This window comes from Macaca thibetana, chromosome 5 (genome assembly GCF_024542745.1).
Source record: "Macaca thibetana thibetana isolate TM-01 chromosome 5, ASM2454274v1, whole genome shotgun sequence".
Lineage (NCBI taxonomy): Eukaryota > Metazoa > Chordata > Mammalia > Primates > Cercopithecidae > Macaca > Macaca thibetana.
This window is the reverse complement of record NC_065582.1, coordinates 124,463,496-124,483,220: the sequence shown is the minus strand read 5'-3', so window position 1 is coordinate 124,483,220 and position 19,725 is coordinate 124,463,496. Positions and strand designations below refer to the sequence as shown.

At 35.7% G+C, this 19,725-nt stretch overlaps 1 protein-coding gene across 1 annotated transcript in view; it reads left to right on the top strand.

The window, feature by feature from the left end:
• Positions 1 to 19,725, top strand: part of ADAMTS3 (ADAM metallopeptidase with thrombospondin type 1 motif 3) — a 288,720-nt gene that overhangs the window by 220,295 nt on the left and 48,700 nt on the right. The window contains exon 5 of the mRNA XM_050792451.1: positions 10,529 to 10,728. Coding sequence (XP_050648408.1) covers positions 10,529 to 10,728 — 200 coding nt within the window. The remainder of the gene's footprint in view (positions 1 to 10,528; positions 10,729 to 19,725) is intronic.

The following is a 19,725-nucleotide window of genomic DNA, read 5'->3' as shown; positions in this document are numbered from 1 at the left end:
AAACACAAATATTAAAGCAATCATCAAATCTATAGTTTATACATCTTAGAAAACATGGAAGATATAAAAATGCCCATTATTTTCCATCCATATGGTCAATACGATTTCAGAGACTACATTATAGGTACACATTTATGTAGTAAAATGTGGTAACAATGTTTCTGTCTTCTGGCATATTTTATTCCTTAGACTAAGAATAATTTTATATTGGCAAATGTCTTTAGTGGAAATCACTTTAGGAATGGCTCAACAATTTTATTTGAATGCAAAAAAGGTTTGTTATTAAATTTAACTTGAATAATATTATTTGTGGACTAGGAATTATAGTATTCCATTAATAATATTAGATAGCAAATGTTCTGTCATAGATCTATCTTCAATCTGCAATAATTACTGTGGCTTAAAAACGTTAACTGTGTATGATATAAAAACTGACCAATCCGAATGTGAGTTAAAACTGATCAGTATTATTCAAATAAGCAAAAACACTTTAGACTTTTAAAAATGTAGAATGACTGCTTCTCCAATAATTTGATGTGATAATAACATACATTTTAATTCCATATGTTTGGAACTCTGCTTTAGTAAAATTTTATTGCAAGTAGCATACATATGTTAATAAAATTGTATTGCATCATAACAAAGAGATATGAAGTAAATTTTTAATCAGGATAAAATTCTGATCTGTACTGTGGTTACATAATGCTTAAAAATGTCTAAGTGTTACCTTTTAGACAAGTGAGTTTGTTTATAAAATCTGAAAAAAAAAATAGGTAACATATTATTTTTTTAGAGAAGAGATTTAAGGTGTTCTTGGAAAATTGTATATAATTGCCAATGTCTCCAGACTTTATGGACACTGTGCTCTTTAAGTGGGAGAATGGGAAGATTATCTCTTATTGTGATAAGTTACTAGACTTTTATATTCTTATGAAGTATTTTATATCATAATATAGATTCTTTTAGTGTAGCACTTTTTTCATGTAAAAAAGTTTTAATGATGGTTATATCCTTGATGAAGGATTTAGCATCAAATAAATTATAAGTATGATCAATCATGTATGATCAAAACAGCCAGAGCAATAATAACCATCTTTAATAATTTAGTGAAATTATGGCCTAATTATTAATTATGGAAATTCAGCCAGAAAGAACATGTTAGTGATCAGCTAGCACAGCTTATTTATTTCAGGAAATTGAAGCTCAGATAAGTTTAGCATCTTTCTCAAAATCATCGAGCTGCATCATCGTAGAGCTGGAACTAGAACTCAGTTCGCCTTTTATCATTTTCTGTTCTCTTACTGTGCAATAAATCACCCTTAATTTAGTAGCTTAAAACAATGCCTATTTATTAGCTCACAGTTCTATAGGTCAGAAGTCTAAGGTGTCTGGACTGGTTCTATGCTTAACTTATCACAAGGCCAAAATCAAGGTGTGGGCCAGATTGAAGTCCTATCTGAAGGATCTGGGAAATAGTCCATTTCCAGGCTCATTCAGGTTGTTGGCAGAATTCAAGTCCTTGTTTTTGCAAGCTGAGATCCTCATTTCCTTGCTGGCCATTGGTTGTGGTTCACTGTCAGCAACTAGATACCTCTCTCTTGTCCAGAAACAGAATCCCTCCATCTCCAGAGCCAGCAACGGTTCATCAAATCATCCTCCTGCTTCATTATTTCTGACTTTCCCTTCTGCCACCAGCCAGGGAAATATCTCTGCTTTTAATGTCTCATGAGGTTAGATCAGGCCCACTTGGATATGGTTTCTATCTTATAGTCAATTGTACCATATAACATAACATAATCGTAGGAATGATACCTCATAAAAGGCACAGGTTCTCGGGACTAGGGCAGGGCATCTTAGTGGGGCCATTTTAGAAAGTCAGCTTGCTGCATTCCTGAGCCTATTCTGATTTTCTTTGTATTATATCATACAATCTCTTTATTAAAAATCTGTAACATCAATATGAATATGCTCATAAAACGTTTACATATATCTCAGTCAATTATAACTGATATTTGTGTGGCTTACTCCATCACTTTGCAAGATCTCCGCCCATTTGCTGCCTTCTTTTGAGAACCTTATCTAAAATTTTGCCTCACCTTGTCCCTCTTGCTCCTTTCCTCCTGTTTTAGTCTTCTTACCCTGTTTGATAGTTCTTATCACTGGGATGTAAGTTCTATGAGGATAATCTACATGTTTATCTCGTCCATTGCTGGATTCGCAGTGCTTAGAGCAGTACAACATAAAGTGGCGTCCAGGGCCTTTAAATATTTATCTGACAGAATAAATGGCAATTATTAATAGTTTGGCTATAATGACTTGTTTACATTTTTATTAATCATTCTATATTGGAGTGATATAGAATGCGAATATCGAGTTCCTGGAGAAGTTTGAGGTGAAGAGGTTTTCCATCCTTAATAAAGTTGCATTTAGGTGGCAAGTGATGGAAGTAACATGAGCTTTGAAATTAGCAGCTGTGAAAAGGAATCTCACCTCTCTTCTACGCAGTTGAGCTTATTTAGAAAACCTTAATTTCTAGCAGTCTAAGATTACTAGAATGTAATCTAGTAATTGGGTGTGGTGACCTCTTCCTCTACTCTTCTATCACCTCCTTGATTTAGCAGAGCTGAACTACAAAAGCCATAAATAAGAAAGTATATAATTTAGTCAAGGGGAAGAGAAATGTTAATGAAAATGCTATTAGATGTTTAGAGCAGTAAAATGTGAAAATTAAAAACTGCTGTCTCCCAAAATTAGTTATGATTTAGCTGAATAAGAATAAAAGAAATTAAGAAATCTCTAGTAACAACATTATTCATTTAAAATAGAACTGAGAGAATAAAATAAACAAATTGGGAAATAAAACAGAATATGTAGTCTTTTTCAGAACACTGTGGGACCTAAGAATAGTTGACTACTGAAGAAGAATGAGAAGGAAAATGAGGACTATCAAAGACTGTAGCAGAGAAAGGATATAAATGGGCTTGTTTATCAGGCTGCTCTTAGTTTCACCTGTCAGAAACTTACATCAAACTGTCTTAAGCAAAAGGGAAAAAATAAAAGGAGTAAAATAAGAAAATGAGGTGGTGGTAGTTTATTGGTTTGTGAAACTGAAAAAAACCAAGTTTTCAAAAATTAATGGGTGAATTCCCAGGCTCATACTCATCATTGGAGTACAGTCTATTCACTATTAGTAGTCTCCACTTTCCTCTTCTAGCATTAAACTTAGACCAACAACTATTCTCATGCTAGCCGTAAACACCTACATTGTTATATTCCGCCAGTTTTCAGCTTAGTGATGAGAACTTTTCTTTCCTAGTAGCTCCAAATTAAAAAGTCCTAGTTCACAATTTCATTAGCATAATTTAGGCCATTTGAACATCTTTTAACCAAGTACTGGAGTCAAGGAAATGGCATGTGCTACTTGGCCATGCCGGGTGAATGTCCACTGCTAGAGCTGAAGACAGAAGTGTAGAAGAGAAAAGTGAGATGAAGAGGGTATAAGTTCATGTAACTGCATGTACTGCCTGGAGAAAGATAGTTTCCCCACACCTAGAGTTGCTGGATTTAGCAAGTAAAACTATAGCATTCTCATTTGAATTTGCATCTCAGATATAACAATGAGTAGGTTTTTAGTATTAAGTATGTCTTATGCAATATCTGTGAGATACCTATAGTAAAAATACTGTTGTTTATCTTAGATTTTAATTTAACAAAGAATACTGTATTTTATCTCACAACCTTGCCCACACCCAAATGTTTCAGCAATAAACCACTGAAATCAAATTAAATGGTTGCAATGGGACTGAATGAGCGACAATTCTGAGAATCCACTTCTATGGAAATGAAGGACTGTATCTTTCAAAACATATTGAGGCCAAGAGAATGCAGAAGTTATCTCTAGACAAATAAATTATAATAGAAGAAAATAAACATGAAATGCATTAATGAAAACTAAGTGTAAAAGATACCAGTGGAAGACTGTTACTAAGGGATGAGGGAAAAGGAAGATCTGAAAAAGATTTCAGCAAGGTGGGTAACCTGTACAATATTCGTTTCCTTCTCTTTTATTTCAAACCCCTGTGATTCAATTCTCGCCACTGAAACATGGAGTTAAATGTTACCAGAGGGTTTCCAGGAAAGGTTTTTACCTGTTCCTAAGAAAGTAATACAGGAAGACGCAATCTGTTGGACATGACTTTGATGCTAGAATTCGTGTAGCCATTTTTAGGAGCTAATTTGAAGACCAAGTTTGTACACCAAGAATGGTAGGATGTGGAAAGATGAAAAGAACTGAATCCTTGATGACCTATTGATGGATTAACCAGGAATCACCGTACCTCGAACTCTTGTTACGTGAGCCTATTGCTGAAGACACTAAGTTTTCTTGATTTGCAGTTAGAAACATTCTAGCTGACATATAAAAGATTTTTATTGCAAATCAGAGTTCATATTTTGGATATTAAAGTGACTTTTAAAATTTCATTTGCTAATAATCACAAACCTAAAGCATTAAAAGATTTTTTCCTTAAAAGGTAAGAAGTTTCCCATCTAAAAAATGTCATGTTACTCCATAAAGTAGTCAGTAAAAACAAAAGCAAACACATGTATTTTAGAATTAGAACTTTTGGGGAAAAGAAATAATGGAAACTAACATTCACTCAATGGTTATGTCTTTAAAAAATAAAAGCAACAGTTACTTAGTGAAACTTTTGAATTGACATCATAAATTGGCCTGAATATAGTTGTTTGAACTGTCATTATGGAATTTCTCAGTTTGTGAAGGATAGAGCTCCGTTTCACCGAAGCATGTTATATCTTGGTGGAACAGTGCCTCCACATATGGAGAGATGCTGTTACTGTATCCCTTTAGGAAGTGATAACTTTAATTTAAATTTTTTTAAAAAGATGTCAATTAAAAATCACTATTAGATGATACAAACAGGTTAATACAATTATTTAAGTTAACTGCTCGCTGCTTCTGATGTTGACAGATGACATTTGTTGGAATTAACGCTTATTTTTAGCTCTGATGATAGGATCTCCACCTACTCTTGGAAAATCCAGAATCCAACCTGTAGCATTCCAGTTACTTCATTTCATAACAGTATTCTGTTCACAAAGAATGCAAGATTTTTACACAGAGCCTCATTCTGTATTAATTGTTACTGTAAAACAATATGATGCTTTCTCATTTTCTGAAATGATGCACTACAAAGAATGCTACTATGGTACATTTTGGTAACATGAATCTTATTTTATTCTTCACTTATTCACGTGAAAATTGGCTTGCATTCTCATAGGGAGTAAGAGTACTGGGAGAACCTAGTCAACAAAATTAAAATTTGTTAGTGTCATGTATGTTAGGACTAGATTCAGTGGCATACAAGAGAAAACTCATTAGAAGGGTGACCTAAACATGATGAAAGTGTTACCTCTAGTATGTAATGAAGTTTGTTTTTAGGTAATCCGGGGCTGGTATGGTGAGTCTACAGTCACCGAGGAGTCACACTCCTTTAAAGTGTCAGACCCTCCTCTATTCAGCATGTCCCTTGATCCTAAGATTACCCCATAGAGCTGCAGACATCAAGTCCACATTCTAGGAAGCAGAAGGGAATACTGAGTGATTGAATGGAGGGCCAAAGGAGTGTGCTCCTACTGGAATGAATTGTCTTCGTTTGAGGAGCCATAAGCATCAAGATATAAGCAATACTTCTGCTTAGATCTAATTGGCTTATACTTAGTCACATGTAACCCTTGGTCACAGGGAGATTGGAGTGACTTTTTGCTGGGTTTATTATTATTTCAAATAACATTAACTTTCTGCTCCTTAGGGAAGAAAGAATGAATATTGGGTAGATGGTTTTTATCACAGTATGCTTCTAATTGTGTTCCAACCCTGAATGTATTTGTATTAGACTCAGAACTTATATCTTTCTAATTTTACCTTCATCTCCTGTCCTTTTTCAGACCATAGGAATTTTTTTTTTTCTGGGGTGGGGAGCAATTTCACTAATCCTATACTTTGATTTCCTATAAACATGATTAAGCATATGAACATGTCATTCTCCTAAAAATGTTTCAAGCCTTAGTGTCCATAATCAGCAAAGAAAGTTATATTCTACTTTTTCTGTCTAGTAAGTTCAAAATTCTGATTTAACACTGGTAATCCTCTACTTAACACTAAAAATGACAATTTTTATTGTTACTTGATTGAACATCTATATGCCCCTCAAAAATTCATTCTGATGAAATAGGCCTTATAGTAAAATGATCACTTCTGCAAATTCATATACAGCAATTGGGAAACTAGGGGGTGCACAAAAGGATACAATTAAAATGTTTCCAAAATAGTAATTAATGTACATCAGTAATTCCTAAGGTAAACTTCAGAAACATACTTTTTCCCAAAAAGTTTTAAAAAAGAAAACTTACTCTAAGAACTAAGAGGGGATTGCCTTTGATATTTCTGAGAAGCTTAAAAAGCACTGTGAGCATCATCCTTTTGGAATGAAGCATGAGATTAATAACACTGCTCTGCCTCTTGCAGGGCCTTTATTTTCCTTTTGAATGCTCAATTGAGAACACACCTGTTAGAAAGTTCTGTGTAACCTGGATTTTCCTTTTTTCTGCTAATTCTGTTGTCACATAAGTCACTCTCTGCTGCCCAACTCAGCTAGCACCATTTAAGCCACATGGCAAGTGGAGTTATTACTCAAATCCTTCTCCCTAAAGGCTCAGCGGTTAGGGTTTTTCAAAGATATTTTGGTAGGCACGGGACTAAGGAATGGGTGCTGCTGATTGTTTGGAGACACAATCATAGTGATATAGGAGTAAAGAAGAAATTATTTAGGTGGATAGTGAGGGTAGGGAAGTTCTTGGTAACATTTTTCTTTTAATGAAAAGAACCCCCAAATCATTTTTTTTTTCTAACAAAGAGCAGCCTGTAAAATCGAGCTGCAGACATAGAAAGGCAAGCTAGAAACTTGCTAGGTGAACGCTGGCAGTTGTGCCAATATGAAAGGGGGTACCTGGGGGATAGGCATGTCCAACATGGCAGCTCCATCTTCCCTTCTCTTTGCCAGCCACATGTACGGTAAGGAGGAGAGAACATGGCACTGGCCAAGTGGAAAGCCCATTTGAATAATAAGATTAGGATGGGACGGCCAGCTTCCCTGCATGCTATGTAACTGTCACACCTGGTCCACCTAATCTGTGGGCCCTATGTAAATCAGACATTACTACCTCCAGCCTGTCTATAAAATCCAGTGTACTCTGCTGGGGGCTGGAAACCCCATTTGGGTGCTCTTCTCTCTCACAGGAGAGAGAGCTGTTCTCCTTTTTCTTTCTTTTGCCTATTAAATGTTTGTTCCTAAACCCACTTCTTGTGTGTGTCCGCATACTGAATTTCCTTGGTGCAAGATGACAAACCTCGGGTCTTTACCCCAGACAACAATGCCACTTCAATAGGTGTTGGAAAATGGTCCTCATATGCTGAGTCCACCTCTTGGTGGGGGCCACAGTACCAGCTGAGTCATGAGTCATGAATTTGGGTGGGGTCAGTAGGTTGCCAGAATGCACAGGCTGAAAAATACCTCAAAAGATCAGTCTTAGGTTCCACAATGGTGGTGCTATCTATAGAAGTAATTGGGGCCAGGTGTGGTGGCTTACACCTGTAATCCCAGCAGTTTGGGAGGCTGAGGCAGGCAGATCGCTGATGTCAGGAGTTTGAGACCAGCCTGACCAATGCGTGAAACCCTGTCTCTACTAAAAATACCAAAAAAAAAAAAAAAAAATTAGTTGGGCATGGTGGTGTGTGCCTGTAATTCCAGCTACTTGGGAGGTTGAGGCACAAGAATCACTTGAACTGGGGAGACAGAGGTTGCAGTGAGCCGATATCACACCACTGCACTCCAGCCTGGGTGACAGAACAAGACACTGTCTAAAACAAAACAAAACAAAACAAAGAAGTAATTGGGGAAGTTTCCAATCTTGTGACCTCTGGAACAATAGCAGTTTATCATTTTATTACGCCTGTATCTTAAAAGAATTCATACCTCATTCATAATCCTAACCTAGTGGCCTTTCATTAGTTTTACAAAGGCAGTTTAGTTGTGGGAAGGGCTATGGTCATCCTTGCTTTAAAGTTAAACTACAAACTATATTCCTCTCAGTTAGTTTGACCTATGCCCAGAAATAACCAAGAACAGCTTGGAGGTTAGAAACAAGATGGAGTCAACTATGTCAGTTGCTATTATTGTCATAGCTTTGCCATAATTTTGCAGTTTTACTAAGACAAATTCATTATGAATGAAGATATTTCACAGCCTCAGAGCTGTCTGTAATTATGATGATGAGTATAAGTAAAAAATGCCAGAAGCTATCCTACTGTCTTTCTTTGAAATATTTGATATTCTGCATTTTAGGAAACATGGAAAGAACACTGCCCAGCATGGGGGAAAGTAGGGACAAATTATTCTTGATTTTCAAAGGCTTCCTTCTTCTCTCCCAGGTTTCTTATGCAATAAAAAGAGAGATTCTGTTTCCTTACCAGAAAACTACCTATTTAAAGAGACTTGCAAAGGCCAAACCAAAGGTGTGTTAAAGCAGAATGAACTGCCTTTCTGAAATAAGTATTCAGCCTACTTCATTCACACATCAGGCTTCATGATATAATAACATTGCTGTTATATTTCCATTGGACGTTTTCTCTGAGCGTTCTGCCAAAAAGAGCCATTTTTAGAATTGAGAGCTCATGTCTGAATTTCCTATATTTGTACACTAGCTATCACAACCTTTCACATTCTCAAGTGTGTGAAAAAGACTTGAGGTTGAATAGTAAAGCTATTTGCAGGTGTAGTCGTCTCTTGACCTCAGTGAGGGTTTGCAGCTCTTGAAAACTTTTGAGGAAAGCTTTCTGTTTGATGTGGATGATGGTGAGAGTTATTTATGTATTGTGGAACCAATGTAATTCCTTGGTGAGGAGAATTTTCCCACCTAATGAGCTAGCAGTTGGGCTTAGGTCAAAGTGAATTAAAGTAGAGCTTTTAAACCTGAGTAGTCACATTCAAAGCATGTCCCCCTACTTGTAAGGGAGGGTGTTGGTGTTTCTGTATATTTTTTAAAGGTAGAAAGAGTGTGAGTAGGATCTGTACTTTCACTACTTCTAATCTTTGTGGCTAGGGCTTGGTCATCAATCTTCCTGGCCAAGAGACACCTATTTTTCCCTGTCTTAATTTTATTAAAGCCACAAAGGCGGAGAGGAGAATACCTATTTATTAATGTTAGATGCTGACTCAAATGACTAGCAAGCCCCAGCGCCGCAAGAAATAAACCATCATATAAAGCATGAGTCAGAGCTGGTTCTGTCAAACTTGTTTTTAGATATGTGGTTGTTTTAGACATCAAGGCAGTTTATAAAATAAAATCCTTTCCAAGTTCTATATACTTGAAATGGAGATGAATATATTTTTTGTTTTTATGTGCCAGCAGTTTTGAATAATCTCTAATTTTAATCCAAATGATAGATTTTATTTTTTAATTCACTAAAACTTTTTTCTCAAAAAATACAGTCATCTGAAAACATATAACTGAGGTCATTAAAACCTGATGACGTCTCTCTCACTTTTTCTTTCCATGTATATAGGCATGTGTGTATGTATATGTGTGTGCATGTGCGTGCGAAATGTTCATTTGGAAACTAAAAAAATGTAAGTTTCTTGAACTGCATTAAATAAGAAATTATTCTGGCCATCCAAATGATGGCCAGTACAAATGTGGAGCACTAAAGTTTTCCTGTGTATCCCTGCATACACATATAATGTATATTTTATCGGCATATGTATATAATATGTACCCTGTATATTATATACTATCTTATCCACACACACATACACACACACACACACATATGTTTATAGTATGTACCCTGTATATCCACTTCTTCACTAGCAGCATTCACTAGGAAACCATACTCAGAAGAAATAAAGCAATACGTAGTGACTGATAATCATATTACTAGATGCTGCTGTGTTGCCACGCTATAATTTGATTTTTAAATTAAGGTTACTGGAAAGAGGAGCAATTTAAATTTATGTGACACAAATTCTATACTCCATGGTTATAGTAACTTAATCATTGTAAACATACTGGAGTTATTTTTATTTGTAATGTCAATTTATTTAATAACTACATAGCCAGCCTGTATTCTACACCCCCACTGCCTTGGCTCTTTGCTGGGAGAAAAACTGAACCACTTCTATCCCTACAGAATAGTCAGTCTGCCATAATGGCACCGCTCCCTGTATAATAATATGATTTTACCCTCAGTGTTGCTGTTCTATGTTGAATTTGTAGCAGGTCTGTCTGGTCATATGCATATGCATATTATTTAAGGAATAAACTGAAAAGTAGCATCTCAGTGATTATGAATGATACTGATAGGCCCCTGAGAAAATTCTTTTCTTCTAAGAAGTTATTGGAAGGCCAATTGGGGAAACTGAAATTCCTGATTCCTTTTGTTTCTTAATAGAGTCAGACCTGGAAGGCCTTGATGATCTAGGTACTGTTTATGGCAACATCCACCAGCAACTGAATGAAACAATGAGACGCCGTAGACACGCGGGAGAAAATGATTACAACATCGAGGTACTGCTGGGAGTGGATGACTCTGTGGTCCGTTTCCATGGCAAAGAGCACGTCCAAAACTACCTCCTGACCCTGATGAACATTGTGAGTAGTGACTCCTTTTTAAAGCTTTTTGATCTTTTAATTCACTTCTCTTATTTGTTGGTACCATTTGGCAATCTGTGTGAGAACTTCCATGACTGTGCCCTGCATCCAAAATATGTACATGATGGCATTAAATTTAAATTATTGATCTACATATTTAAAATACAAGAACGTTAAAATAAAGGAAGCATGAAGCAAAAGTTTCTTTTGGTTGATCAAGTAGTTTTCCATTGTTGTCAGGGGGGAATCATAAATTTAAAAAGCCATAATGAGATGGAATTAAACCATGAATTGTAATTTTTATTTTGTTCTGGGGATAATCAAAACTCACAGGACTTTGTCCATCTGCTTTGATGTGGCCCATGAAGGATGAAATAGTTCTTTCTAGAATCACTCTGCTTCACAGGATTATGTAGAATGATTTATGCCTGGTAACTCTGTGGATTCTTGTTACAGCTTTTGAACAAATGTGATTTTTTTCAACATTATAAGACCGAAGGTAATGTATTTATTAATACAAAGCATACAACTATTGGCACAGTGCTGCACAGCAACCACTAATGGTCTCTTTAAATTTATCTTTATTTCTCCTTTATGAACCTTAATCAGATTCAGAAGAAATTTTGTCAATATCCTGAAACCTGTGTTCTTTCTTTTTAAATTGGCAGAGAACAATTGAGGAGAAATAATAACATGTAAACCACCTACTTGTAAAAGATAATTGAGATGTTGATGTACTCTGTATATTTTACCTCATGCCAATAATACATATTATATCGATCTTGCAAATTTATTACCTAAGCCTATGCTCTGTTTTCTTTCCCTATCTCTCAATACACCCTCCCCCTCGCACAACTTTTGATATTTAATATAATTTCTTGGATATCTATAGTTTACCTCTTTCCCCCATGCTTAAGATTAGATTTCAAGCAACTGTAGTGAAGGAGAAAAATTATTAATTTCATGAAACATGATTTTATTTATGCTAATATCTGTTAATAATATTTTGGTCTATTGAGATATCAATTTATAAAATTACACTTATACCATGTCTCTGTGAAAAAGAAAATGAGTACAGAAATTCAAACACCTGTTTATTTGTTCTTGGCACTAATTTCTGTTATGAAGACCAAACAACACACAGAAAACAAATTACTAGCCTTGGCAATAGATGTGTATAGACGATCATCATTTGTGAATCACATGAATGTTTTCAACTCTTGACAATGAACTTTTCATATTAACCTTTTGACTATTAACTTTTTGCTAGTTGTGTAACTTTGGCATGCTTCTTGGACTCTCTGTCCTGCTTCTGTCTCTTTATCGGCATATTGAGAAAAATAATAGAGATGTTGAGAGGATGAAGTGAGTAAATACAAGTCATCCTTTATTTACAGTGCCATATACAGATGCACAAATAGAAAATCATATTTTAGTTCTCTATACCAAATTTTACTTTGTAAGTGATCTAAAATTTCAAAATTCCTATGGAGATGTTATTCTTATGTCATTCATTATGTCCCTGGGCTACTTTTTTCTAGTATCTGGAAGACAATCAGTACAGACTTATTTGGCCCGCAAATGTGCCTAATAAGAAGGCTTTTGGAGTAATGCAACAGAAATTTTTATATGTTTCTTGTCCTCATAGAACTTATAACTATTAGAGGAGAAAAAATAAATACATGGGAAAATTAGAAGGAAAAAGAACCTAAACAATAAAAGTTATGCTATTATTAAGTCATATTATAGGCAGTATATCATAAATGCTATAACACTTTAGAAAATGGAGATGTGACCATAGTTATCCAATCATTAAATGATAAAATTATTAAATTGGAATTTAGGAGGGTAAGGCTTTAGTTTTAGTCATACTACTAGTTGGCTTTGTGACCTTAGACAAATCATGTCTCTTTCTGGGACTTAGTTTTCATCATTATATAAACTTGAAAGATTCAACAAGTTTATTAGTTATGTAATTCATCAAGAAGTTAGGAGTTAAACTGCTTTTAGAGATTTCTTTTCCTATTTTTGTTGTTTTTTGTTCGCCTTGTTTGTGTTTTTTGAAGGACATGTGAAAATGTGAAGGGTTTCTATGTAGGAATGGCTACAGTATATTCACCAGACAGTAAGTAGTAAGTATGATTTTGAGAGTGTCAAAGGAATAACAAAGTGATGCATTTTATGTTTTAAAAACAGTCAAGAAGACTTTTGTTCTTAAATCTATTAAAAAAATGGATAATAGGCTAAGATTCTGTCTCAAATACAAATTATTCTAAAATAAATAGAGTATCAGAGAATGGAGCTATGAGAGAGAAAATAATTTTTTTAAACTTAATATATTAATTGCATTTTAAGTAATTAGTATTGGTAAGAGATTTGGAGAGGTGAGAATAACACTTGTCCCCTTCCCTCTCCAACTTCATGACCAACTGAAAGACATGGAAATCACACAGATGAAGAATGAAATAGTTTTATTAATAATGAGAACTGAATTGCACATACAGTTGCATATACTTAAGTATATAGTCACAAAGTTTTCATTATTCTAAATCAGGTTCTCAACTGAAGATACATTTGTGTCCATGTCAGTTCCCAGGGACATTGGCCATGTCTGTAGACTTTTTTTTTTATTGTTATCACTGGTGGTTGGGGAAGGGGTGGAGGGGAATGCTACTGCTAATAGTGAGAGAGGCCTCGGATGCTGCTCAGCATCCTACAGCGCAACAGACAGCCCTACACAGCGTAGAATTTTTAATTATCTGGCCCAAAATGTCAACAGTGCTGAGATTTAGAAACCTTGTTCTAAATTAGTCTTATTCCCAACTCCCATCACTCTCCAACTGGATAATTTCAGGTTTTCCCTCTGGTGTCAGGTGGACAGCTTTAGCCAAGACAGACAGAAGACTGAAGTCTTCCCTCTCCTCCATACTCACTGCCTTGTTGTAGCCTGTCAGACCCAAAATACTGACCTGAGCGGGCTCTTTCCTTTTCCTGTAATTCATCATCAAATGAGAATGAGAAGCAGAAAGAGAAACCGACAATGATACCCTAATGAAGCTAACTCATGGAAATTCAAGACCAGGAACATTCAGTTTTTTTCTAACAATGTTCAAATAACTATCTCCTGTGCTGGCCATGCTTTATGATTTCTCATGGTCATTTATAATTATGACTCACCAGGCTTGAAGCCTACATAGACATAGAGACTTAGATGAAATATCAGATAGGGTCCTGGAGAGAAACTGTAGAAGAAAACTAACAGCAAAAACAGTTCTATCTTTCTGCATTGATTAGGATGAAACGTATCCCTATGGTAGAGAAAAGATCTTGCTGTCCTTTAAAATTGTTTGTCAACTTTGCCTTGGTTGACTACTCAGCAGATGTGCTCTTCCCTTTACCTGGTTGTCAATTTCATTTCCATATCAGAACCCAGATGGTAGTTCCTGAATTAAGGGAATACTTTTAGGTCCAAGTAATTTGCTTCAGAGTTATCACCTTAATTTAAACGGGACTCCCTTTTAAAGAGAAGGTTATATTTGTTGTGTCATGCTTTTATTGAAAAGAGCTCGTGTATTAAGTGTTAAATGTATATTTAATGAAAGAAGAACAAATGTATATAAATAATGTAGAGGTAGATCAGGAACAGTCTTGGGAGGGAGTCAGAAATTTTGGACTCAAAACAAGAGGAAATAGCTGGCAAATGCAACGATATAATGGGAGCAGTGTTTAAGAAATAAATTATCAATTATTGTGTATCATATATTCTTTCCCACTATATTGCAAGATGGAAATTATTACAATTTTTCAGAGGAAATGGAGACTTTTAAAATGTTAATAAAATTTAGCTAAATTTTAAAAAATTATTTACAGTTCATAAAACAGTCTCAAGTAATGATAAGGTTGTAAAGCTAATCATTAAAAAAAGACAGTGTTACTGGGAAGAGAAACTGGCCTAGAATGTTTAAGTTATTTTTAATTTTAACTCAATCATAATTTAAGCATAATGAGAACACTTAAAACACAATATTTACTATTATATGTCAGCAGTAATGTTAAATTTCTTTGGTTTATCTGCTGTTTTAAATTAGCCATGCAAGTTGTTCACCTTTTGGATACAAATATATTTAATCTATTTCAGGGCCGTATTTCCTAATGACAGTGATGACTGTGCGTGTGAATGAGGTAAAATTCTGTAGCTGTTGCCATGCAAATGTTTGGATACAGGAAAGGTAGCTCACTATGTTAACACTTTTCTCTGGAGGCTTGAGGGTCAAGTGAACAAGTTTGAGCAGGCCCTAGATGATTTCGATATAACTTCCCAAGAAAGGAAGGAGACCCTCTAACTCATCCCCACACCTTTATGAAGCCGTGGAGAGAATAATCAGATGTCTTCCATCTGCTTTTGTTTAACCTCTTTCTATTTTGTAGATCTTGACATTTCACCAAGCTTCCTATATGAAGAAGAAACACATGGATATGAACATATCCAATGTTTTAATGTTTCAAATAAGAGATTTGTCATATATGTTAAGCCTTTCTTAGGATTCCATATCATATCTTGTTATATTAAGAAATGTTTATAGTTTTGCTATCTTGTAACATGGTTGATTTGCTGGGAAAGTGGTTCTCAGCTCTGGGGCATGTCTCATGCTATAAATATTGACGCATCGTCTGCCATGTGCAAGGCCTATTTTAGGTATTGGGAATATTCCAATAAGCATGATAAAAAATTGTTGACCCTCTTGGAGCTTGCCTGAATCCTTCACCAAGCTTCAAGAGAGTAGAGTTTTTAAAGTTTTAATTTCCTGACATGGTCCATAATTATCAACCCAAACCTCAACAGGAGCAGTTCTCTAATAGGTTGATTGTTCCTTGAGTACAGTTACTGTATATTATTAAGCCTCATAATTATATCAAAAAGTGTCTGCCGTGTGGTAGACATGCAATAAAATTTTGATTGATTCAGCCTTTTAATAAATATTTTAATGCTATATACCAGGTATATGGTGGTTAACACAAAATAAGCTTATTTCTTGATCTCAGCGAGATTATAGACTGGTGGAGAAATCAAATAATTACATCATAGATTACATAAAAACTATGCAAGGAACTGACAGTTTGCCGGGAAAGAGAATAACAGAGCAAATGGGTGATAGAGGTTATACATAGACATTTTGATTAAGAAAACCTTCTTTCAGGAACTGATTATTAAATTGAGACTTAATGTAAAAGATCCAGCCATTTAATAAGGGCATGTGTTTTAGTAACTAAAAGAAGGTCATCGTGGCTCAAGTTTAGTGTGTAGGAGTCAGGCAGAGCTAGGAGAAGAAGGCAAGCATCTTTCAGGTCATGGGAGGAGCTTGAATGCAGTATTAAGTACAAAATAAAAGCCTTTGAGGGTCGGTTCCTGCTTCTCTCGGTCTTGTAAAGAAAAATTGGAGAGGCCTACAGACAATGAAGACAGACCCAACTGGAAAGTGAGTATAAATGTCTAGACGAGAGAGGATGGTTTATTAGACAATGAGGATTGCAGTAATAATAGGTGGTTTACGGTAAAATCAGTAGAATTTGTTATTGAATCCATGGGCTGAGGGAAAGAGATGAATCTACCATAATTTATACTTTTTTGGGCTTGAACATTCTGTTTGTTAATGGTTCCATTTATGTGAATGAGTTGGTCAATGAAGAAAATAGATTGTGGAGAATTAAGGTTAGTGATGAAATCTTTGAAGGTACTTGAAATCATCTAGTTTTGCATCTAGATTCAAAATAAAGATTTAATGTTAACAGTGAAGGATAATACTACTAACATTTTAGTTCTTTGTGCCTGAAACTCTGATAAATACTTTACATAAATTATTTAATACTTTCCAACTCTAGAATGCATTCGGCCTTAGTCCCAGTTTACAAATAAAGAGATTGAAGCTGAAAGAAGTTAGGTGATGTTCCCAGGGTCAGACAGCTAATATGGCAGAGTCAGGACCTGAGCCCAGATCTATATCTGCCTTCTGAGCCTGAAGCTCTTCCTCCCCAAACTTCACTGCCTCTCATTACAAAGTTGAGTCATTTTATATATCTCTTGCTAGATAAAACTCTGATTCCTTTATCTGTTTCTGTGTCTTGTCATACAACTCAAGTCTTTGAAATGAGAATTCAGTTAGTTACCTGATTGAATCAAACCAGCTAGCAATCTTGTTTAAGATTCTAACAGGATGATGAGGCAGATTTTTATAGTTAAGAGGGTAGGTTGTTTTCTTTCAATGTGCCAGGTATTTTCCATCAGCAACACTCTGCTGTCTGTGACAGGTTAAAGGTATCTTTTTTTATTTGCTAAGATCTATGAAATGGTCTCCTGGGTCTAATGTGCCTATTAACGTTTTTAGAGTCCTGTAAATAATAGAATTTATGCCTTAATCTCAGGATTTATTAAATGATAAGAAAGCAGTTCATTTAAAAGAGTGCCTCCCAGTACAAAGAAACAGTCTTGGACTTCTAAGAAATTATAAATTATTGAGTGAATTCATCAATTTCTTTGTATATTGAAATTAGCTATTTACGATGGACAGTGAACCAGCATAAATGTGTTATCTGAATAGGGCAAGCTTCCCTAACCAATATTTGTAAAGAAAATATAAACTCCACAGAAGTACCCTGGCCCTTAAAAAGTATTAATGGACTTATTCAAGAGTTAGCAGCAAATATATGTGGTTACTGGTTACTTAACTATGGTTATATAAATACACTACTTTTGATTTTTTAACTTTTTCTGAAAACATTGAATGTGAGTGCAATGCAGATTTACCTGGAAAGTATACATATTCATGCAACCTTAGCATATCATGTAGCAGTTTTCTGTTCTGAGTCATTATCAATAATCCATTTCTTACATTTGAATTCAAATCAGTCCTCTAGGCATTTATTCACCTAGCACATATAACCTACCATAGGCAAGGTCCTACTAAATTATTGGGAGACAAAAATTAATAAAACATAGCTCCTTTCTACAAGGAGCTAATTGTAGCAGGTAAAATTAACCAATCAACAAATGATAATACAATGTGATAGAGATCTATAAAATATATTAATCTTCAAGAGATTCAGTTGCAAAGTACTATGTAAACATGAATTGAAAAAGAGAGGATATGGTTTGGCAAATAATGCCAGTGGCCATTGAAATCTTCATAAGAGGACATGTCATTTGAGTTGGACTTTTCCAACTCAATTGGCATTTTCCTGCTAGAAAAAGGGGAGAGAGGTTCTTGGAAGATGGGGAGCAGCTTGTAACAAGATACTAAAAGTATTAGTTCATGGAGTCTTTGGAGCCACTCTAGATTGGCTGCATGGTAAAATTAAAACCTATTTAGGGGAGATGGCAGATGAGGAGACTGGAAAGAGAAGCTGTGGCTAACTTTAGAAAATAATAAGTGCCATACTAAGTAGTTTGAATTTCATCTTGTCAAAGAAGAGTCATAAAGGGTTTTTAAGAAGATTAGTGACTTGATCAGTCCGTGTTTTAGAAAGAGATGCATTATTAGAATTATTTGGAGGAGAGAGACTCTGTTAGACACTATGCTGTGAACACAGGCACATAGTTTCTAAGTTCATAATGTCTATCTAGGTCCATACTCCTTGTTATGTACACTATACTTCCCTCCCTCAACAAACTGTCTTAATTTCCCCGATGTGGATTGAACATACCAGATCACAGAGACAGATTGCAGCAAGCACAAGTCGCTTCAGCTGCCTTTTATAAAAACATACTCACCTTCCCAGGAATATCCTGAATCTATCACTCTAGAAGTAAGTCCCCACATCACATGCTACCTTAACATAACACAACATCCGCACAGTATTGCCGATTAAGAGGTCCCTTAGATTTTTACTGAAACATCTCAGTTTCTTCTTCCTTTCCCCCATTTGCTTTTGCAGCCTCAAATTCCCTTCCTGAAATTCACACATCCTTGTTTCTTAGGTTACAGATATCAGACTGACCTTATCCTTCCTTACTTTGTTCCAGCCTTTATATTTTCCCGGGTTGTAAAACACAGAAAAAGTTTATAGCGTCCTGTGCTAACCCATCTTTCTCAATCTTGAGGAAAGGTAAACAATTCTACCTGGGCTTTTGGTATGTGTCCACTGTTACAAAGGACACAAGAGTCTGTAGGGCCTCACAGCTGACTACCTATTCTTGGGCTTTCCAAAGCTCCTTTGATACTTAAATGAAGTAAAACATAATTCACATAAAAGGAAAGACTCACGTTTATTGAAAACAACCATCGACCCTTACAATCTTCCTTTCTGGAGAGCTACTAAAATGTTCCCAAATCACCTACATACAAAATATTTACAAAAGTTTTAACCAGTTATTGCAACAGTCTGCATGAGCTGGATGGTTACTAAGCTGCTGGGTGTGGAGTTGGACAGGTTTGAGAGATGTCTGCAGTACTTGGTAGTACAATGACTCTAATACTTGAAGAAGAAGAAGAAGGAACCAAGGATGATTTAGTCTGTAATTGGGATAAAATTTTTAGAAGAGAAGAACAGGTTTTAGAGACAAGATGGGTGTGCTATCAGGTATCCAGGTATACTTCTAAATAGATAGTCCTGTTACTAGAGTTGACCCGATGGCCCTCACGCATGAGAGAGATGAATCACTGTTAGATATATAAAAGTTTGGGGCCAGGCATGGTGGCTCATGCCCGCAATCCCAGCACTTTGGGAGGCCAAGGTGGGCGGATTACCTGAGGTCAGGAGTTCGAGACCAACCTGGCCAACATGGTGAAACCCCATCGCTACCAAAAATACAAAAATTAGCCAGGTGTGGTGATGTGCACCTGTAATCCTAGCTACTCAGGAGGCTGGGGCAGGAGAATTGCTTGAACCCAGGAGGCAGAGGTTGCAGTGAGCCGAGATGACGCCATTGTACTCCAACCTGGGCAAAAAGAGTGAAATTTCATCTCAAAAGAAACAAACAAACAAAGCAAAACAAAACAAAAA